Raw genomic sequence first — 24,011 nt, 5'->3', positions numbered from 1 at the left:
CCTACCCTCCCTTAGTGGTCTCCCCATCCAGTTTTCAGGCCCGTTCATGAATGTGCAAGAGATGCCAGGATGGAAGGGCCTCCCTGGCTTCCCATTCACCACTGGGTGATTTTAACATACACACCAATAACTCCTGAACCACTAAGTACAACAGATTTGGTGTCGCTTCAGCTTTGAGGAGCAGGCGTTCACAGCCTTTCAAGCCTGCAGTGTTAAATGATGTATCTCGTTCCCTCCACCCCTTGAGTCAACTGCTGCCTAGCCGGATTAAGGTGTCAGGTTGATTTGTTTTATACATCTTTTGACCATGCTCATTGAATATTTAGGAAGTTTCTCCAGCCCATATTGAGGCTGAGATGTCCCGTGGGAAGTATTAATCAAAGTCACAGAATCTCGCACACTCTGGAAACACAACCTCTTTATTGAAGCGATTAGTTTTTGCAGTAACACATTAGCACACTACAGAGCTTGCCTTTATAGAACAATTGGTCCTTTGCTCGTAAAGCGCTCCACAGAGTGCACAGAATTAACTCTTTTAAAATTGAATTCTCTTCCTCCTTCCACTCAAAGACCTGGAGAGCAAGCCCCTTGCTCTTAGCCAGGGACGAAAAACCAGAGCGCATTTCATCTCCCCTTGGGTGGAGGGGAAAGCCCCGCTCTTGGAGCCATGGGCGCTGCTCATTTTGCCTATCTCGTGTTTGGAGTCTGTTGTTTCTGCCCATTCTCTCTCTCTCTCTGGTATTTCCAGCCTCCAACAATACACTTTAAATCTCCCTTTATGTCCCATCCGTACATAATGGCAAGCGCACTTACTTTTTTGTCCCCCTCCGTTAGGGTCATTCATGACCATTCTAGAAAAAAAAATGCCCCTCTATTTTTTTCCCCCTACAGTACTCTTGTCCATATGAGACAATGTCTTGTAACAATACAGAAGCCTAATCTCCATGTCAAAGCAATTTTCATTCCCCAGTGCACAGCCTGCTATCATTTTGTAATGTTTTGTTTCTTGTTCTAAAAGAATTAAAAAGGAACAGTTAGCCGTCACGGGGGCCTGTAGGCCTTATCTCAGTGTCTGGAAATTTGGACAGTGTATTTTACTGCTCAGATAAAATGGAAAGAAGTCCAAGTTCAGCAAATCGTAATGGGTTTAAGTTCTATTGAAATCGGCCACCAGAAGATCAGATAACGGGGGTCCTTCAGTTGTCTTTCTAATCGGGTTCCCCGAGAGGCTGAATGGAGACAGAGCAGACGCACAGAGTGAAAATATAATTCTTGGACAGGTTAAGTACATGTTTGAACTCTTGCAAGCAGAAGCCGTTTGCTGATGACTTAATCATTTTCTGGTCAATTATCTGTGAGGGCCCTTGCAACTCCACGGCAATTAGAATGCAAGATGGCCTTCTGGGAGGAACACCAGTCCCCTGCTTCTGTTTCCTTGTGACTTCCATTCTCTGTCATAAATTTTCATTCACTTATTATCTTTGCTAGTAGAGAAACAACTTTCCATAGTAATTACAGCCCCATACACACTTTAGCTGCCATCTTGTTGCAGCCTGGATAGTCTCAGGGCCAGGATTTGATAAGTGTTCCTTGCTGATTTTTGATGGATGTACACCCTTTTCTGGGGGGGCCCTGGTGACAAAAGGCAGAGGTGTCTGTCAGCCTGCCTGATAGAAAGCGATGAATTTATTGCTTTTAACTTGGCAAGTTTGGACACACCTGTCCTTTTCACGAGGAAAGCAGTTGATAAGGATGGGACCATTTGCCTGTCCAGGAAGACGTCTTCATTTCAAAGGTTGTTGGGAAACCTGGGTAAACAGACTTTTAAAGCCCAATCATGCTACAGTAATGTGGCATTAAAAAAAAGTCATAAAGGTCCTGTCTCTGCCATCTGTGAACTGTGTCTTAACCAGGCCTCCTAGACAGCATGGCTATCAAGGGAAGGGGCCATGGGCCTTCTAGTGCTGGCTTCGGAGAGCATAGGAACAAGTACCAGGGTCTCCCTAGACCACAGTGGAAATAAATACTGTGGGCAAACACTAAAATGAATGGAGTACAGAGAGATGGGCATGGGGTCACCCAGCACCAAAACCTATGCAAAACCCAGTCTTGCCATTTTACAGAAAAGCAGGTTTCCCTCATTGAGTAAGATTATCATGGAGTGACAGAAATTCTTATTAAAATGAATACACATGACAAAGAATATAGTATAGTGGTAGGACATTTGTCTCGCATGCATGGGGCCCTGTGTTCGATATATACTCATGCACTCCCCTACACACATACACTCATACTCACTCACATACTCTCACATTCATATATACTCATATACACCCATTCTCTCTCTCTCTCATGCACACACACACACACACACACACACACACACACACACACACGCACGCATTCACATACACCCATGCGCATACCCATTCTCTCCACCCTCCCCTGTGGGTCTCTCTCACACACACCACATCCATCACTGAAGTCAGAGGTAAGGACTCTACCAAGGACTGTGGCCCCAGTCCTTTTCCCAACAGTAGACACATACATGGGCTCCACTGAAAGTACAACAGTGGGTTTTTATTTAAATAAAAGATCACTGGTCTACGGAAAACCTGACTTAGAATAAGGGTTGCCCACTTGAGGTGTAGAGGGCAGTGGTGTGGTTTCTGTCATCTGGTATGCCTTCTAATACTCTGTGAGAATGTGCCTTCCTCTTGCAGCTGCCATTGTGTTGGAACTTAACCACCTCCCTTTCCAGGTAGAGTGGAAGTGAAACTTTAAAATGTTTATGCTACTTAAGTAAGCAAAGCCAACTAACAAAAGAGTGGTGGCGTGCTCACCTTTCTCAACCTTTAAATTTAACAGTTCAACAGATGCATTACCTCCCAGCTCATCAAGTGGTTCAGCAATTTCCGTGAGTTTTACTATATTCAAATGGAGAAGTATGCTCGTCAGGCCATCAATGATGGGGTCACCAGCACAGAAGAGCTGTCCATCACCAGAGACTGTGAGCTGTACCGAGCACTCAACATGCACTACAACAAAGCAAATGACTTTGAGGTAGGAGCCAGTCTTCAGGCTTTGGCCATCTCCTTTTTCATTATTTATTTTCATGTTCTTCTATTATTGCTATGGTTTCTTACTTAAGCGTAACTGGTAACTTGCCAGGCAACTAGGAGAATAGCATGACCCACCCACAGCCATTTCATTCCCATCCCCTATCTCAGCTTACATGGAAGACCTAGTTGACCATGGGAAAGGGAACTAAAAAGTCTGAATAAAGTGCAAATATAAGATGATTCCATTTATGTTCTAGGGTGTAGGCTGAGCTGTACATACTGTGTGCCATGGTAACTGCAAAGGATGCTACTTAAGAAGTCTAGAAATGGGGGCTGGAGAGATGCCTTAGCAGTCAAGAGCACTGGCTGTTCTCTCAGAGGACCTGGGTTTAATTCCCAGCACCCACATGGCGGCTCACAGCTGTCTGTGACTCCGGTTCTGTTACCTTCATGCACATAAAACAAAAGTTAAATAAGAAGTCTAGAAATGGTGGGGGAGTGACTCCGTGATTTCCATCTTCACCCATTTCCTTTATTGGAGGATGTGGGATGGGAATTTACTAAGCATACTTCAAAAGAGATCCAGTCACATCATTTTTTGCTTAAAAATTTTTAGTTGTATTTTTATGTATTTGTTTAGTGTATGCCCACATATGTGTGGCCTTGGGTGTGTGTATGGGGTAGGGTATGCTTGAGCAATAGAGCGGACATCAAGATCAGAGGACAATTTGTGGGAGTTGGTTCTCTCCCTCAATCACAGGGATCCCAGGAATTGAACTGGAGTCTTTAGGCATTATGTCAAGAGTTTTGAAATGATGAGATATCTCACCAGCCTTACTTTTATGTGTGTTTGTAGGGATGGGGGTGGTGATGAGTAGCTTGTGTGTTCCTCTTACATATGGGTACATACTAGAAGCATGCAAAGCGATACAGACAATTCCCAGGAACCCATATCTGTTCAACAGTGAGAGATGTGTAGCTGCTGGTGAGGTGTTTCTTTATGGGCTGATGTGGAGCCTCGGCAAACAGTTTTCATTTATGATGGCTGCACTGAGACCACAAAAGCAAGCTCCCAATGCTCACAAAGGCATGTGCTGAGCCCTGCTGGCCTGGGCAACAAGAGCTGGAAGTGGGGGTATGGTGAGACTTCTGTAGACAACCCTGAGGAGAGGGTAGACCAGAGCAGCCGTGACTTGACAAAGTTGATCATTCCTCAGATCTTCTCAGTTAGATGCTGTGCCACTGTGAAGGCAGGAATTTGAGGGGCTTTGCATGTTTTCTTCCTATAGATAAGTACCCAGGGATGCCCAGAAACATCTGTATGTCATGGCCTGGCTCTGTCTGTAGAGACCTGGTCTGCTAACTGGTAATAGTCTCACAGCTCTGCTCACTGTTACGCTGGGCAATGCAGATCAGTTATGGGCTTGTAAAGAAAGGGGCATGCAAGCTTCACAGGGGGAAGTCCATGTTTTTCCTTTAAAGTTTGAATGATTGTCCGGCAAGCTACCAATTGCATCTCTGTTGCCCAAGACCAGAACGCTGCTGGCCATACACGTTGTAAATTAAGTTTTTCTTCCTCTGAATGCATTGAAAACAGGAATTCTTGGAATTCAGACCCACTATCTTTTTATTTGTTCATTGTGTGTGTGAGAGATGTGGAGAGTGTGGGGAGGTCAGAGGGTAACTTATGGGAGCCCTTTCTTCTCCTTTCAATCATGTGACTTGAAGACCTCCAACTCAGGTCATCAGGTGTGGCACTAAGTGACCTTACCCACGGAGCCATCTGACTCCCTACCATAGAACCTATGTTTTCAAAGCCTGCATCGTCATTGCACTGGTTCATTGTGTGGACAGAATACAAGCAAATGTTGCCTTCTAGCCTGGGCAGTGGTGGTGCATGCTTGTAATCCCAGCACTCGGGAGGCAGAGGCAGGAGGATCTCTGTGAGTTTGAGGCCAGCCTGGTCTCAAACAAGTTCCAGGACAGCCAGAGCTGTTACCCAGAGAAAGCCTATCTTGAAAAACAAACAAACAAACAAACAAACAAATAAATAGATAAAATTTTAAAGCGCTGCCTTCCAAAGCTGGAGTCACAACAGTGGCTAGATATTTGAAGAAATCTTGTGTAAGAATTTAGTTTCTTTTTTCTTCTCTTCCATGACTCTATACCAAGTGCTCCTGCTGTACACTGGTGAATAAATCACATTATAGTCAAGTGCCTCGGTCTTCATAAAAATACTACCCAGTGTTCAGGAGACAATTTCTGATCTCATGGCAGAGGAGACAGGTTCTCCAAATGCACACTGGGATGTTCAGGACACTTAAACCTACCTGCTGAAATGTAATCCTCTATTCCCAGCACAAGGAACAGAATGACGCAAACAGGGGACACTGGTATCAAGAGGTACCCAGCAAGCCTCCTTCCCTTCATATGATTACCATCTGATAGCTCTCTCTCTCTCTCTCTCTCTCTCTCTGTGTGTGTGTGTGTGTGTGTGTGTGTGTGTGTGTGCGCGCGCGCGCGTGTGTGAGAATCATATCCACTTCCAGCCAGGCCACCTCTCCTTTATCTGCAGTCTATTTTAAGAATGCTCCACTGCGAGGAGAGTGGGGCCTAGGCAGGAATCTTGTCACTTCTCATGTGACTTTGGGCAAGTTACTTGACTATTCTGAAGCTGGTTCTTCCTTTACTTATAAACAACCCCCCCCCAAAAAAAAGACAAAATGAAACAAGACAAGAAACAAAACATGGGCTCTTTCCAAGAATCAAGCAAGACTCATGGACCCTGTCTTGTCTGCTCTGCATACAAACTCATGTGAACACACACACACACACACACACACACACACACCCCACATACTACACACACAGGCACACACCACATACCACACATAGCATACACATAGCACACACACACACCACACACATAATACATACACACACCACATACTCCCCCCCACACACACACACATTCACACCACTAAATAGTTTGACACAGCCTCTAAGTCTGGCACATTGACTTATAGGGTTTCAGATAAGGGGTCTGTCCTTTTCTGTGCTTTGAGCATGGAGGTCACTGCTTAAGTGAGATGCTTAAAAAGCCACTGCTCTTATCTCTGCAGCTTTGCCAGCGTGGGCTGTGGCTGTGAGCCAAAAGTAGCCCCGGCACCTCTTGCCGAATGCCTGGGATGATAGTGTACACAGCTTCACTCTTGCATTGAAGTTTCTCTTAACATCAACGAAAATAACCCAGTGGCCTCAGTATAAGCTAGAAGGGAGAATGGAAGCATAGTCTTTGTCTCTGCAGAATTTTAAACAGAGATGAAGCATAGTAGGGACATGGGTATTAAATCTCTATGATGTACAAAGATCCAGTCAGTACAAAGGAGTGGACTATCGCTCTCTTAGCTGCTTCAACCATCCAAGTCTTATGGATTACATTTTAAAATTTCTCCTAAGGCTGGGAAAATGGATCAGTTGGTAAAATGTTTGCCAGACAAGCACAAGGACCTGAGTTCTAATCCCCATATCCCATGTCAAATTGGGGGTGGGGGTGGGGGACTCTAGGCAGATCTCTGGAGTTCAGTGGCCATGAGCTCCAGGTTCAGTGAGAGACCTTGTCTTAAAAATAAGATGGAGAGTGATAGAGCAAGCCTGCCACCTGCACATATGCACATGCCCCCCCCACTTTCTCACCAGTTGTATATAACAAGAATAAAATAGCTACCACCTGTTGACTATTTACTAATGTTCCTTTGGGGGATTCATGGCCTTAACTTCCTTACTGGGGACACTAATGGTGACAAGGACACAAACAGAGCAATGAGAGCAAAGCTTTGATGGTTTCTAGATTAGTCCAAGTAGGTGGGACCCACACAATGGACAGGGAGCAGGGATGGGGCTGTCTCTGAGTTTCCCCTTAGGCACTAGGACACTTTCTTCCTCCTTCTCTCTCTCCTGCTGCTGGCTCTGAGGAGGCTCTCGGTGCTACCCTCCAGAATGTGTCCTCTGTCATTGCTTAGAACCAGCCTCCTTCTGCCCCTGACTCTGATGGCCCTGCAGGTCACTGAGGTGGCCCATCCCTGGCCTACCAGGAAGTAAGGCAGCCGAGGAAGAACGCCACTGGGCAGGAGGGAGTGGCTTGCAGGGCTCTGTCTTCCTGGCCTGCATAATCAGGGCCTTCTAAGTGACCAGAGAGCTTACTCTGCCTTTTGTATCAGCTTTCACAATAGCCAGGACTCTTGGCACAGCCTCCAAACTCAGGGTGTTGAGAGTTTGAAAGGACCCAGGGGAATGTGGAAGGAGACACTGAAGGGGGGAACAACACCACTTTTGGTTTCTACTAAAGGGAGGGAGTCATTTCCAACGCGAGTTTACAAAGGTGCTCCGAAGAAGGTGTGTAGCATCTTTCACTCCTGCCTGTCTTGTTTAATGAGACTGGCAACGAGAAATCCATCTTTCCAGGTGTGATGGTTTATATCTCCATGGTTTGTTCTAGCTTCACTTTGAAGGGCTTCCAAAAGAAATTTTTTTTATGGGCAGAGAAAGGAGATTTGGCATTGCCTTCCAGTTTTTAAATCATACCCATACTTCAGACTTTAGGGGCCAATGAAGTCAGATCTTATTGCTTTTTTGTTCCCCCCTCAACTGTGGGAGAAGGAAGGTAATGATCCCTGCCAGTTTCCAAAGCTAGTTTACCAGTTTGTGAAGAATTCAAGCTTGATACCTAACCTGCTTAACTCAGAGGCTAACCTCACTATTTATGGGGTCCAGAGAGGCAAGGTGTGCCCTTGTTGCCTTGGGGGGCCACCTCCTGAGTGCAACTCAGAGGGCAGGATTAGGGTAGAGCTGGAGGCTTGAGCACATGGAGCCCACTTTCTCAGTGGGTACCGTGAGGTAATTCTGTTGTAGAAAGCAGGTACCCTCACAGGCTCCTCAGTGGCTACTCAACCTGTGGGCAGAGTCCAAGTTCCCAATAAGACTGACTAATCTCCCTTGCCCCTTGCTAAGGGCTCAGGCTGGGGGCTGGAAGGCTTAGAAATAAATAGAACCAGGAACTTGATTCATTCATTAGTGGGCTGGTAAATGCCACTTCCTACGGTAGCAACAAGCATAGCATATCACTGGGTATATCCATCACAGAGCCCGTGGGTTTGACATTTCTCTAATGACATGTGACAGGCAAGAGGGGTACTTCTATGGAGTTCTTTATATAATTTCTCCTTTTCTTCTTGGACACTGAAAATGAAAGTGTGTCTTCCCCCAGAGACACTACCACCACCATACCCCTCAGCACACATTGGAGTTAACCTTACCCAACCTGTTCCTGCTTCCAGCCAGCCCATGCAGAATGAGTAAGTTTGGAAGCCTTCCTATAAAGAAACAGGAACACAGGTGGATTTTGGAAGCACTTCCCTGTGCTCCAAATAGATGCTTAAATATGAGCCATGGCTTGGCTACCTGGCTCATGACTGAAAACTCTTTACTGCTATTGCTATCTCTTGGCCCCAGAGCCACCAAGCCATTTAAACAAGCTCTACACAACATACTCTTAGTGGGTGGCTAGGAGGATGAGAAACACTTTCCATTCCTTCCTGTGCCAGTCTCACTGGTGACAAGCCAAATTGATCTTTTAGGAGACTGAGTAAATGATCCCTAAATACACGTACACACATGGCTGACTGGGAAGGTAGATCCACAGAATGATCACATGGGAGAAGACAGGAGAGGAGAGGAGAGGAGAGGAGAGGAGAGGGGAGGGGAGGGAGGGGAGGGTAGAGAGGAGAGGAGATGGTGGGCAGCAGGCTGGAGGGAGGCTGAAGGGCACACCATCATCCAGTGCAAGTCTCCGTTTCTTTGCTGTTTCTGAGATTCTAAGTGTTCATCAGTATAATGAAGCAAGGGGCCCATTGATTTATGGTCTGTTTGGCAATATTGCATTTTTTTAACCCCCATGTCTCTTTTTGTCATTGGGCTACATCCCAGCACAGTGAGAGCAACTTTAAAACCCCCTTACTCAACAGCTTTTATTAGTGATAGCATCCTGTGACCTTTCTCAATATTCTTAAAGAAAAAGATAGAGAGTGATGTCGCTCCACTTTGCTCATTGTCCTTTGTTGGGGTGAACAAAGCATTTTCTACAGTGGCTATAGCACGTAATTATACAGCTCTCTATAGCAGTGTCTTGGCACATATCAAAGTTCAGAGGAGCCTTTAGAAAAAAAAAAAAGATGTTTTGTGGCGGCCTAGGGAGGGTCTCATCTTTCCTTCAGAAAATACTTCAAGGCTCTTCTGTCTAGCTCCCTACTTAGAGCTTTTTCCCCTCCTGCTTCATAAAGTTTAAAGGGGGTTCAGTGGAGCCCTGTGATCTGCTTCCTTTGAAAGATTGTGCCTCAGCGCACAGAGGCCCTTTGACTTCAAGAGTTCGTGGATCCGTGTCTTTAGGTATCATGTGTCTGACCTTATCAGTTACTCCATTTAATGTAGGAGAAAAACTCTCAACTCTTTGTGTTTGTCTGTTTTGCCTCTGTAAGATGATTTGGTGAAAAGGCCATCTTTTTTAACATGCCACCGAGAGCCCATTTCTGACTGTAACCTACCCTGTGGCTCTTTCTCTCTTTAAAAAAAAAAATTGTCCTTGTGTTTTGTGTATGGATGAGTTCACAGTGAGAATAGAATTATACAAGGGCGGACGCACACACAAAAAATCTTTTGCTTTTCCCCTGCTCACCCTTCCCCATGATCTGTTGGCTCCCTGGCGGCTGTACCCCAATAGGCAAAGCGTTTAGCGAGCACAGAGGTGGTGGCTGGGGTGCTGGGGCAGTTGTGGGCTTTCTCTTGCTCTGGCCCATCCCTAAAGCCTTCATAATTAATTGTCCTTGGACGAGCGAAGTCTGAGGACAGTGTGGAGGGGTGGCTATTGTCTGATGTGCTGTTCTCTTGGCCTGGCTTCTTTCTTCATCCCACAAAGGGTTATCAGTAGGATAGAGAGCACAAGTTCCCTTCTGAGAGCTGCTGGTGGTAGCCGCAGCTTTTGGTGAGATGTAGCTATTGTGTTCAGTCCATCCTGGATTGAATGTCTGGAGAGGTTCTAACACCACATTGAAAGCCAGCCTGAGTATGTGGCCTGGATTAAACAGACTCACATAGCAAACCCAGAGTTTGCTGGGACTTGCCCCTCCCCTTTCACCTGGATGACAACTTAAAATCCAATTTTCTCATCATCCCCCACAGGGTAGCATTTAGCTTTAACAACTTGCTTCCTTGTCAGGCACAGGGCACAATGTCTAACCGTCATCTGCTCATTTCTCTTTGGTCCATCCATATGAGTTGGCAACATTATTTCACAAACAGCCTTTTCGAGTGATGCATGGGAGTTTAATTCTTGAAAGTAGATTATTCTAGCTTTAAAATACGGTTTCACCCTCCAAGACTGCCTTAAGTCATTCTCCAGGGCTGTTTGGTAACAAGACATAAAACAAATACAATCTGCTCCCCAGCCCCTCCCACTTTTGGCTGAAATACAGAGTAAAGATGGAAGGTGCAAGCAGCTATTGGGAAGAAAGCAGGACTCTCCATGATGATCATTAGGCGGTTTTTTTTCTATTAATTAGGGTGAAGCCAAGAAAAACAAATATAACCGTTCTTCCGAAGAGTTGAACTAGCAAATTAGTAAGGTTTAAAATAACGGCATTGCAGACGTGTGGCAGCTTCAAGGCCAACAGGAGCCATATTGAAAAGAAATCTGTGTCCCTGAGAGTGATTCTGTTTGGATGGACAGGCCTGCAGGATGACCACAGTTGACTCAGTCCCTGTGGCTCTTTGGAAACACTTTCGCAGCAGACCTTTTGGTATTTAAAGAGAACCTGAATGTGGGCATTGACACAACTAATGCAGTCAAACCCAAAAGGGGTCATAAAAAATTAAATTCTTCCTCTGAATATTTCATGAGGAGCTATGAAAAGGAACACTGGTATAGGAGTTCTTTATGCTTGGACTTCTTCTTCCGGGCTCAGAGCTATTGTTCTTTCAACCTCTCAAACAGACTTTCACTTTCAAACTGACAAAAGTCACTTAAAAGCCAGACAGCTGTACTAACACACCCACCTTACTGAGAGCAAGAGCCACCGGGCAGGTGACAGGGCCTGCTGGGAGATCTTGTTTAAAATGAACAGAGCTGGCCGGCCTTCCATACCATGCCTGGCCATTGCTTTTGCCCTCAGTTTGAGGTTTTATCCCTTTTTTGTTGTAGTGGTTAGTTTGTGTCCTGCCCCCCTCCCCCACAGATTCCCCCCCAAATATTTCTTGCATGTTTTTCTTTCCCTTACGCCTTGGGTTGTGCCCAGAGTCACACACAAGAGAAGTTGCAGATATTAGAGGTCCGCTCCCTCAATTCTCTAGTGTTCTATCTCCCTCTGCCTGTCTGTATTCAGCCTCTGAAGTGGTTCAGATTCCCCTTGCCTCATTAGTGGTAGCTGGAATTGGGTGAGAAACCAGGCAAAGATGGACACCCACCCCACCTGGGAACTCGAGACAGGGACATGAAGCCCCCTGTCCCAGCCCTCAGGGCCACGGTCACTGCAGCCATGGAAAGACCTCTCTGTGTGTATTCCAGGCCTCCCTCCCCTGTCACCTTGTGTACAGTCTGGTCTGTGACACTGATGGTGATTATGTCATTATTTTGCTCTGGGGGCCCTGGCACATCTGCAGAGCCCCAGCACATCTTTGTTGCGCTGGCACTCATCCCGCACTGCAAATGCTTCATTAGCCCTGCTGCCGGCCTCCTTGCCAGACGCGAGTGCCCAAATCCAGGCTCCTTTCTGCTCCGTTCTTTTGTGTGGCTGATGAACGTGTGTTCATCTTCCTGGTTCTTCCCCGTTTTCCTGACTTCTGACCTCCAGATGGCCCAGTTTTCTTGCCCAGATCACCCCAGTCCACAAGGAGAAGCAAGGTGACACTTTTCCCCTGACCCCATCTCCCAGCCCAACCGCCTCTGTTGCTTTTTCAGCTCTCCAAGTGAATGGTGACTTTGAATGACTCCCCACCGCCAGGACTAATGGGGTTTTGTTTTTGTTTTTGTTGTTTTTCAAACTTGCATTTTGAAAAGATAGGCAGGGATCCCTTCCTTCCCATTTGTGGTGGCAGGCCAGGTTAGCATGAGTTGTTAGATATCTGTTATTACAGGAAGCCTGTCTCTTCTCAGCCCTGTACACTCCCTTTCCATTATTGCTTCATTTTACCAGTTATCTGGAAGCTGGCTACATTGTTAAAGTTCCCTTTCTATACACAGACTCTGCCTCTTTGCCCACCCTGACCAGAATCCACTGCCCCTCCTTCTGCAACCAGCTCTCCAACCCCCAAACAATCACCTATTATTAGATGCTTGAAGTAATTAGGGCTTGGCTGTTGGGGGAAGGTGCTGATTCTCTTACTTCTAGAAAGTTCTATGCTTAGTAGTGCTGAATCTGTGAAGGTGTGCTGGCTCCTCCTCCAGGAACCACACTCCATTTCAGAGCTTAATATCTTGGGCTGTGATGACGACTATATAATTGGTATGTTTAATTTCCCCTTAAATTTGAATTAATTGATCTGTGTTCTTGTATGACAGTCAGCTTTTCCATTGAGATTTAACCGTTTCTTAGCCTCTAAACAATGTGGCAATTTGCAGATGTCTCTGTGTTAGCACCAGCGTCATGTAGATTTAGTTTTAGTTTAAGGTATAGGTAAAGGAGTGAGATTTTTATGCTGCTCATGGTCAAACCGCTACCCTGAATTCTAATTCAGTATCTTAGGATAAAGACTTCAGTTAAAGACTAGGGAGAACTCCCTCCAAAGAGTGAGTTGTTGCCTTGTATATCCCAATACATTCCAAAATTGGGCACAAGAATATGCATGAGCCTTGTTCCGAATATTCATGAATAGTCCTGTTGACAAGGTGAAGAGAGAGGAGATGGGAGAGATCTGGACCACCCAGCCCCATGTCAGCCCTAGACAGGAGCACATCAGGAGAGCCTGGTGCCTATCATTGAAGGACTTTCCCAATGTACCTTCTGGGATTGGAGCATTTTGGTTTTATCACCAAAGGCTTGTTAAAACCTTTTAAAACTTAACCTCATTCTTAGATTATTATTGCTTCTCAAAATAATCATTCTGTAAATTTACACCTGCTGTGAAAATCATCTACTGTTTGGCTGACTCTGAAAGTGACTCCCTTGAAGCTGCAGAGGGGATTTGTGGACAGGGTCACAGCCATTTTCTCTATTTCCTTTCTGATTTCATAGACTCTGAGCATCGTTCCCTCATAGTCTTCACCTCTACAGATTAAGGAGCGATAATCCTTTTTAAAAGCCTAATCACATACAACCAGTGGGCTGTCCTGATCATTTTAGTTGCCCTGTGCAATGTGTTTCTGCCTAGTAGTGTTATTCCCAGGGATGGCTTCAGTGACTAAACCACAAGGCAGAATTCCAGGTGTGGGTAGCCATGCTATAGTTCAAAGACTGTCCCTTGGGTACACCCAATGACACTCTGTTATCTGCTTTACTGATTTATCTTTAGAAGTTGGATTTCTTAAGGGATATATTTCAATACCTGTATTTATTTTCTCATGCTGGGGACCAAACCCAGGGCCTTGTGCTTGATAAGCATGTACTCTACATTCTTAACCCCTCAATAGTTCATTGGTTCCAGTGATCCCACTGACTGTATGATCAGGCTTTAAGAAGGGTTATCAGATTCTAGATTCTTGGCAAGTTCTGGTAGATGGAGTTGTGTGCACAGGACATGGTAGGAAGAGTGGTCAGGTCAATACTGCTACACATGTGTCCTCAGAGTGTTTATAAATGAAAACTGGTATTTGACTTTAAGGGAAATAGCCATGAATCTGTAACAATGACCAAGGTGGTGAGAGAGTACTGGCTTCTCTACATTTGGCAATACATAATAAGTTTATTTACAAGCAGCCATTATTTTATACACAGGTATCACCTTGAAATCTTGGGAAAATTATCTGGAAGGATGCCTATCATAGCAGTCCTGGACCAGGGTTAAAGTAGAAGTTCAAGACATATACTCTGTAACCAGTCAAGTCAGGGCTTTACTGTTCCCAGCTCTGCTGCGAGGTAGCTTAAAGATGTTGGCAACAGTCTTGCCCTCTCTGTGCTCACGTTTCTCATCTGTCAACGGAGATAGATGCAATAGTGCATACTCAGGGCTGTGAGAATTCAGTGCACCCTCAGGGAATTATCAGCACCCAGTGAGCCCTGCAGAAGCCCCTTCTACAGTGGACAGCTGGGGAGGCAGATAAGACTAAAGAGTAGTGATGTGTTGCAGAACTGGGGGAGGGGGACAGAGTAGACAGAGGCCTTTCCATTTTAGCTGAACTGGGTTCCAGGTTCTGCTAAAGACCCTGCTCCCTGCTTCGGTGGGGGGGGGCAGTGGGAGAGGAAGGAGGCTGAGGAGGAATACAATTCATTATGTGAATTAATGAAGCTGTCCAAGCTTTCTAAGACATGTTGGAGAACAATTGAAGAAGATACCCAGTATTGACCTCTGGCATCTACACTCACTTGCACACAGACATATATACACATATGGAACTTCATCATTGCCACATTATCAATAGCCCAATTATTGCATTACTTCCTTCTGTCCCTTAACAGCCAACAAACATATCTCATCATAATTGGGTCCACTAATCAGTAGAAAGTGGTTCTTCCGATCTTGCCCCAGTCATGGGACAAGGTCCTGCTATCCTGGGACTTCCTAGGGACTCTGAGAGCTTCTGTTCCAAGAGAAGGGCAGAAAAGCTATGCAGGGGGCTTCAGGAAGGAGAGCCAGGCTGCAGACTCAGGATCTGGCCACTCTCACCTCACCTGGGCTCTACTTTGCTCACCTGAAAAGGGACATGAGTAGACACAGCTTTGTTCTGACGCTGCAATGCCCTGACTCCAGAGTAGAGGACATCCTGCATTCTCTCAAAGGCCCCGAGAGCCCTGGTTGTGCTTCGCAGCCATGAGCTATGAGTGCTGAGGCCCTGGGAATCCAGATGGCATCCACGTGGGGCCACTTCTACCCATGTGACTCTGCCCAGCTTAATTATCTCAGTGAGTGCCTCCAGGGTGCTCATTTTCCTTTCCTCCCAAGGCTGCCTTCTCAGATCCAAATCTCAACAGTACCCTCGGAGATGAGGAAATTCCCTTATTGGGATGATAGAGACTAATTTTTCAAATTGATAAACAATTGAGAGACTAACTTTGGCACAGCTGCCTTTGCTGCTCACTTGGTTAACCTGGCTATCCATATAACGAGATGGTGAAAGCAATGGGGGATTCATTGGATTTCTATCATGTGGTTGGATCTGTGTGTACTAGGAAGAGCTGTAGACCTTGATACCTGAACACACTATTCTATACCTCCCTTCCTTCAAGGAAGATTTAGCACTATTTGAGGGGTTCTGCCTCTACTGCAAGGCATGATGGGTAATTATCTAAAAGCATCTCTGTCTTCTCCTTGAAAGACCATTCGTCTTCAAGACCAGCTTTATTCTCCTCTGTGTGGTATGTGCTGTGGTCAGGCAACAAATCCTTACGGATTTGCACGCTTCACATTTCTTAGGACTAGTGTCTCCAACTTCTGTTTTTCTAAGGCTAGCTTGCCATTTTCTACTGAAATCTGTTATTGAAGATGACTGTTAATACAAAGTAATATATTCACTGAAAACAGGCAAAGGCCAAGATATGAGCAGATGCCAAAGTGAGTAGGGGAAGACCAAAGGCCACTGCATCTCCTTTAATTCAGGGACCAATTTCAAAGATTTGTTGTTTCGGTGACTTGAACATCTGTGAGATGATCTGTGTGTAGATCTCTGGATGTGCCTTGCAGCAAGTCACCCAGCATTATCTCAAGTCCCCTTAGGTACTGGGAAGAGGCTCCCCAGCCCCGCCAAGTGCTTCCTGGTTTATTCTAGAAACTATCCCCCTGCTTCTCCAAGTCATTTCTTGAGAGATTTTAGAGTCATCATAAGTTCATATTTGGCTTTTGAGGTACAGGTGGTCCCTTCGTATCTACGTGGGGCTGGTTGTCTGCTGAGCTCAGCCTCTTCACAGATGTTGAAGTTCCCTGATATAAAATGGCATAGTATTTAAGTGCAACCTGTACATACCTTCCTTGTATACTTTAAGTCATCTCTACATGATGTTAAATTCCTATCATAATCTTGCGGCCGTGACAGTGCTTCCTAAACTGTACTGTTCAGTGATGATGTTAAGACAAAAACAAAATAAAACTGTGCAGTATTCAGGGGAGATGCTTTTTTTTTTTTTTCAGGTAGCTTTGATCTGAGTTTGGTCAGCTCTGTGGAGATGGAAGCTCAATTCCAAAAGATCACCCTCAGATATAAAAACAACAAATATGCTCTGGCCGACCAATGATCTTGTAGTCAAAATAAATGACGAATGGAGGCCTCCTAACCTGTCCTTCCCCACAAAAAACCCAAATTATTTGGGGCATCTTGAAGTCATTGTCTGCAGACCCCACCATGGATAGTCTCTCAGTCTCTGCTGATTCCATCGTGCCAATGCATTCTTTGGGTTTACCATGAGCAAGAGCTGTCTCATTGCCTTCCCCACCTAGCATCTTCCTAGGCACTTCACTCATCTGTCCCATCCACAGGAACACAGAACAAGCAGACCAGGGTTAACGTCGGCCTAAGCAGGGCTTACTTATTAAGGGAAAGCTGCTACTGAAAACCATCACGTAATGCATTGTCCGGCAGAACAGGAGTCACTGTGGATTATCTGTGCCCCAGCCTCCCTTTGCACACTATCGGAGTATTTAGGCCGTGTTGATTTTGGATAATCTTCTATCCAGGAATGGCCCTAAGCTTGGCTGCATTTGCTTCAACCACCCCAGCTGGTAATTGTCACAGTGTTAACCTTAAGAACAAGAACTCTTAACTTGTCTTGACACCAGGGCACCTATCATAGGCTGACTTGATGTGTTTGTTAGCACTACAGTGCAACAGGTCGGCAGATTTCAGGGCTGAATTTCCCTTCTGAATGTAAAAGCAAGGGGTAAGGTGTATAGTGTAGCCTGTGGGTGGCTCTGCTTAGCACAATGAACCCTTTACTCGTAGGAAATTAATTTCCTAATCAAAGCAGGGCAGGGCCAGTGTACTTCCATCCACCTCAGCCTCTCTGTATGGCTTATCACCTCTGTCCCCATCAATTGGGCAGCCTTAACTACATCTGAGGAATGGTGAGACATTGTAGGGTGAACCCAGATGAGTCAAGCCAGGCTTCTCCCCCCCAAGAGCAACTGTTGGGCCCACGGGGTTAATATATAAGGAAGGAACATTCAGTATCTAGAAATGTGGTAGACCTCGAGTCTGGCTTTGAACAGGAGTTGTCTAACTGTGTATCCACATGTCTGGGTATCTTTTTGACATGTTAGTCTCTTTTTTGACAGCCCTGTGCTTAAAATGGCTTCTATATTGTTAAGCAGTTGTAAGAAGGAAGCTTATGTTTCTGAGAGCCACCTTTTGTTAAGGGTGCCGTCCTCTGCTGGGGGCCACTTTCCTTAGTGAAAATTTGAAGTAGGCTGAGTGAGATCCCTCCAGTTTCTGAAGCTACGAAATCACATGACTGGTGATTTCATCTCGGGCTAACCTTTTCCACCACAGCCTAACAGGCAGGCAGTCTGGGCAGAGTGTTTACAGTGCTGTCTCAGATCTCAGAATTCTCTGCCACATCTTTGGGAGATGGAAGGAGATGCCTGATTTTAGTTTCTGATGCCTTTTCTTGCTGTTGGTTTTATTTTGTCAGTTCTAACTCCGACTTACTCTGTTGAGATATATGAAGAATTTGAGAAGGAAGGAAAATTTACCCCTGCCCCCAGCAAATTACAAGAAATATGGCTTCCTAATGTATCACTTCAAGATTCCCATGGGGCAACAAATAAGGTGGCTATTTATAGTATGTTCAAGGACTGAATTTCAGCCTCACAAAATTAGTGTGGAAAAACCTTTAAACACATTTTCATTCTGCTCTCATGTGGCTAGCACCAACTTTTCCAAGAGTATGGAAAAGATGAGTTTATTTTCTTATCTGTCCATGGAGTAGACAGCAGGATATGTACATAGTTTAAAATGTATGTATGGATTATTACCAGGAAGAAATGATGGTAAGGCATAATTTCTATTACCATGAAGTCATAGTTAGTGAAGATGCCGTCCTCTAGAACACTGTGATAGGTATGTTATCAACATCTTAAAGATTGTCTAAGTTTCATAGTGGAGCTCCGAATATTCTAAATATTTAAAATTTAGAAGGCAACTACCCTTCAGATAAGGAAACAAAGAAGATGCCCAGGTATGCGTCTGTTGTTGCCCATGCTGTTGTATGGAGATGTGCAGATGGAGTGTGTGTCAGTCACAGCCTCACCCTCAACAGCCAGGTCCAGATCCTCTGATTCTTTCCCATGGGGTTTTACTGCCCATGCGGGGTAGATCCTAGCTACCTTCCTTGGTCTCCCTGTGACTGCTCCTTTCCACAGTGGCCTCTGGTAGACTCTGCAGGCTGTGGCATTGACAAAGGCAGGAGTGCTATTGGAGCAGGTCACGGCCTTGCCTGGGAGTAAGCAGCCACAAGCCCAGTGCAGATCATGGCGGTGAGAACTCACAAAGGGACGCTTCCCTTTGGCCAGCTTTTCTAATCACTTTTGCACTTCTTTGCATCTAGCAGAGAGAAGCCCGAGGCTCTGGGGTAAATGGGCACTCCTGTCCCTTCCTGGGGCCAGGGTCCGATCCCTCAACCCCCACAGCCTTCCCACATTAACATGACACTGCCTGATGAGTGCAGGCTGGGAGCAGCTTCCACCAGCTGAACCCTCTGATCCCCAGCTCATTGCAGAGTCTGGCTTTGGGATTTTGGCAAGAAGGCCTATTGCCCATGGGGTCAGCATGAATAAAGATTTCTTTCTTCCTTTCCTTTTTAAAAGTCAAACATCAACTGAAACTCTTCCCAAGGCACCCTCTGCCCACCACACACACACACACACACACACACACACACACACACACACACCTACCTCTTAACATTTCCTCACCTGAGAAAATTTACTCTGTGTAAAATTTGAACACCAAATCCATCTTATCATTTTGAAAGTGTGTTTATCCAGCTTTGTACTAGGGACAGACAGGCAGTTTCAAGGCCACATACTTTTCAAACCTTGGTTGCAACACGTTTGCCTCATTTTGAAACTGTCTTTATCCAGCCTAGGAAAAGGAAAATCTATTTGACAAAGTGACACTCTGGCCAGTTTATCTTGTAATATGGCTTTAGCTCACTGAGTCTATTGATTTTCTTAAATTAATGTTTACAGAATGCTACTGAATTTTGCTCAACAGAACATTGTTCTTTTGTAGCTTTGTTTTAAAATAAAAGGCATAGGGGGGTTGGGGGGGACAAGGCACAGGCCATTACATCATGTGTTCTTTGCTTAAACCATGGAAACACAGGTTTTTCTCTGTGTGTGTTTTTAAAACATTTTCCTGACAGTATTTATTCTTCAGATGTTTAAGTTACTAAATGTGTAGTTAGGAAATGGGTTCACTCTTAGGGCCCCATATTACATGACTATTAAATTAATTGAATCCTCCAAGGTACCTGAAATTTGAATGTGCCTTGCTGTCTGTCACTCTGGAGGCCACCTTCCTCCTGAACAAGGGAGAGTGTCCCAAGCAAATTTACATGCTATTTGGCCCTTTGGTGAGGCCTTGCTTAGAGGCTGGTGCTCAGATCTAAGCATACTCTCTCTGAAGATGACTCAAACCTGGCCCTTCCCTGGCAAAGCATGTTTCCATTCAGCCACAGGCACCACAGGAGGTGAGACTTTGAGCATCATTCTCCATTTGACCCAGCCAATCCTATCTATCACCCAAGCAGACCTCCTCAAAGTGCCTCTCAGAATCATGCTCTGCATGTGTTCTTTAGTGAGACACTTGACTTGAGTCAGGACGCCTTTAAAGTTGATGTCCACCATCTTACTTGGACACGCTCTCTTGTGCCTTCCCGCACACGCATGTTTGCTGAACAGGGAGGCTATTGGGAGAGAATCCCACGATGCACCATTAGCATCCCTTCCCTCTTGGGAAAGTCCCTTGAGTCTGGGCTGTCTGCATGAGCACATGCATGGCTGGCATCCTATGACCGTATTTAATAGTCATGTGGTTTACCTATTCTGTACCTGGCAGGAGTTAGTGTGAGCAAGACAGAGGTAAGGAGCTGCCATCATTTATCTGTTCAGCTTTTCTCTCTGATAATCTCTGTGAAGAGTATCTGAATCATCTGAGTATATCCATCTACGTCCACTCTGTCTATGCAGTCTATCCATCCACTCTGTCTATGCAGCATCAGTCCCCAGCTTGTATCACTGCTGACAGGAGACAGGTTTCTCCTTGATCAATATTTACTTAACAAACAGCAGGGATGGGCAAGTTTGTTTAGAGGAATCATGTGCCCACCAGGGTGAAGGCTCAGAAAGAACTCCAGTGTTTTGTCTCTTTCCTGGGACCTTTGTGTTCCAGGCATGCACATACGTGGGGTAGATAGATGCCCTTTCTCTCCTGAACTCTTCCAAAGACATTCAGAAGTCATCTGAGAAATCCTTGCTGTCTATGCTTAGGACAGTGTTCATACTTTCAGAGGTTCCGCCATGTCTATTTAGTTTTGGAGAACATTCTAGAGTTTGGTTTTCTCTTCACACCTCTATGCAGTTTGGAAAAGGGCCCTGGGATTAATTAAGAGTAAGTGCATCTTGTCCTAAACCCTTCCAGATAAGTAGAAGGGAAGAAATTGCACACAGAACAATAAAAGTAGTTTAACAACGATATATATGTGTGTGTTTGTGTATGTATATATACATATATACGCACATATATATGTATGCATGGGATAAATCTATGGAAACATATACTTGCACTTGTATATATTAAGCCCCCATCCCCAGGAGGCTCTGCAGATTTTCAGAGCTACTTAAGCAGCCTGAGCCTCAGATGTGTTTAGCTCGTAAATACGAATTCAGCAGTGCTGAAGTTGAGACCACTTTTCTTTCAACTTCACTGATACAATTGTTTGCCAGTTCCAGTCCCTGCCTTCAATACAGGGTGACTTGGAGACATCTGGGGCTAGTTTGAGACGTTTTGTTTCAGTGAATGGGGAGGGGCTGGGGATGCTGGGTGGGGGAGTTATTTATTTATTTGATTTGGTGAGTCCCAGAGTTGTAAAAGCTGCCTGAAATATTCATGCAGAGCGGTCTGAGAAGCCGGTTTCTGTTTTATTTACTGCACAGTAGAGCAGCCACAGAGGATTAGTTCTACAATACCCGTAACAAAAGCCCAACAGCTGATGCATGTGATGTTAGGAGGTGACAAAACAGTTAAAGTATGCTGCTGGCTACGGCAAGCCGTCAGCAGATGCAGACAAAAGGGCTGTGACAAGAATAACTCTCTCTCCAAGGCGAGCAGTGAAGAGTATCCAAAATGCCAGCACCCTTTTCTCCTTGACATTGTCTTCTTTCAGGCAGCATTTTATTGCCCTTTTATAGCATTAAAAAAAAGTGGAGAAGGAAGAAAGAAGAAAACCCACACGCAAACTAATTCACCAAAACACATGGCAGTGAGCCCTTTTCCCACCCCTCAGCTACTCCTGTCCATCCTTACTCGACTTCAATTTTTATGTTGAAGTGTGAGGGGGAAACTAGCTTAGAAGACAGTGTCAAAAAGGTCTTTCTTACTAACATCAAAATCTATTGATGGGCTGAACCAGCCGCTGGGCTGTGGTTCTTGGGAGGGCTAGGGAGAGAGAGAGAGGCAACGCCTGGCTTGTTTTCTAGCCATTTCAGTAAAGATGATACCACTGGTGAGCTGAGGCCAGTGGGCTAGTTTTTGAAGGGGATCAAGGGTGGAAAAGTGTCCACGGGGACCCCAGCAAAGGGCAGGGTTACGGTTTCCCCGCAAGAAGCCGATGAATGAACCGGTAGATGCTTCAGAGGTGTGAAAATTCAGCTTCTCTGTCTCCAGAAAATAGGGGAGGTTGTCTTCTTTTCAACCTTTGTCATTCCCCTTCTATTCTCTGTGACATTCATTCAGCTGCCAAGAGCGTTTGGCAAGGTTTGGGCCATCGAGCACACTTCCAGTGACCGCTAACCTTGGTATGTCCTGACACTTATGATGAGTGTCTGCAGGACACAGAAGGCAGGCAGCCTGCTATGTCAGGCTTTCATTATGGACTGCAGAGACTAGGGACAGCCAGTTTAATAAAACAAATCATCCTTGAAGGTAAAGCAACTGGGAAGAGGAGGAGGAAGACAGGAGGGGGGTGTCTTTGCCACTCAATCCAATGAGAGAGAGAGAGAGAGAGAGAGAGAGAGAGAGAGAGAGAGAGAGAGAGAGCGCAACAGCAAAACATCCACCACCCACCCCACTGCATATGTGTGCTGCCCAGCTGTGGACCCAGCAGATGGGAACCACTCCTTCTCCCATCCTTCTGAAGCCACTGGCTCAGTCTGATCAATAAGCAAGAGCAAATCATTGGGATTGAATTGATGGATGCTTGTTAGCCAGCTCCCTTCAGAGTGACCAGTATATTCAAGTGCCTCATCACCCGTGTATTCTCTAAATGTCAAGGCAAGACCATTTGGGGTGAGGCTCCTAGGCTGGGATGCCTTTTTACCAAAGCAAAGTTTCCACTCTCCCCTCCTGAAGAACTCTGGGCCAAGCAGCTCCCACAATAGCCTCTTCGCTCTGCCAAAGACTTTGGAAGCCTTTTGTTTTTCCCCTGTGGCATGTCCAAAGGCCTGGCCTCCCTGTTCCCCGCCCCCAGCAGCCTGCATTGTCTTGCATTCCAGTGACTTGATTGACTGTCACACCTGATGCTGTGAAGAGAGACTCGAGGGTTCATTGTACAGATTGTTGGGTTCTATTAAAAGAAACCTAGATAAGGGATTACTTGTCACTAAGGGCTTTTCTGCAGATGTTTATTAGTGATTGGAAAGCCATTAGATGAGAGGAGGTGCACAAAATATGGACAATATCATGTTCCTAATCCTGAACCCCTATGTCCCCCAAACATCAAGAAGATGTTACCTTGTTCTGGCAAATAAAGGTGGAGAATGGTGTGATCAGAGAGCTGAGGCTCCCTGTTTCCGTGGGTGAGGTTTCTACCTGTGGGTGGAATCCCTCGGCAGTCTCTCAGAATAGCAGTTGTTAACCCACACCACCAACAAAAGATGAGCTGCTCCAGTATCAGAGGATCTCTCCAAGAAGCCTTTCACCCAGCCTAGGGCTGTGTGCTCACTGCCCAGATCAGGCAATAAATTAGCCTTCTACTTCATTTATGTGCAGAGAAGATGCCAGTTCCCAATAACCAGCCAGTAGCACACTCTCTTAACCCATTTCTATTGATATTAAGGGCAAGGGCTCCTAGGAGATAGTTTCTGCAGTTATAGATAGACAGCTTATCAGGAATTTGTTGCCTTGTATGAGTCTACCTGCATTTATAAAAACCTTAAAGCCTGGCTGGGGTACAGACCTGTCATTACAGCACCCAGTAAGGTGGAGGTAGGAGGATGGGAAGATCAAGTCCATCTTCTGAGACAACTTGTTGAGTTTCAAGGCCAGTCAGTGAGCTATATGAGACCCCTGTCTCAAGAATATAATAAATAAATAAAAATAGCGGAAAGTACCCAAAGGTGTTAGCACTGGCACATTTTAGTGGAAACATGTTGTGGGTCAAAAGTTCACAAGCATTTTTATCCCATCCCAGAGAATCTCCTAGTTTTTTTTTTTTTTCTTACCTAAAAAGTGGTTTCTGAGACCCATGTTGCTCAAAGTTACATCTGTTCATGAATTTGCTTTTTTATTTTGAGTAGTGGTGTTGAGGATCAAACCCA

General features: G+C 45.4%; 1 protein-coding gene across 6 annotated transcripts in view; it reads left to right on the top strand.

The window, feature by feature from the left end:
• The window catches only part of Prox1 (prospero homeobox 1), a 51,795-nt gene that overhangs the window by 24,012 nt on the left and 3,772 nt on the right, over nt 1-24,011 (top strand). For all 6 annotated transcript variants that reach the window (XM_051186616.1, XM_051186612.1, XM_051186611.1 and 3 more), the window contains one exon: nt 2,869-3,063. In XM_051186616.1, the coding sequence (XP_051042573.1) occupies nt 2,869-3,063 (195 nt within the window). The remainder of the gene's footprint in view (nt 1-2,868; nt 3,064-24,011) is intronic.

This window comes from Phodopus roborovskii, unplaced genomic scaffold (assembly GCF_943737965.1).
Source record: "Phodopus roborovskii unplaced genomic scaffold, PHOROB, whole genome shotgun sequence".
NCBI lineage: Eukaryota > Metazoa > Chordata > Mammalia > Rodentia > Cricetidae > Phodopus > Phodopus roborovskii.
Note: the sequence above shows the minus strand (reverse complement) of the source record. Positions and strands in the feature narration are given on the sequence as shown.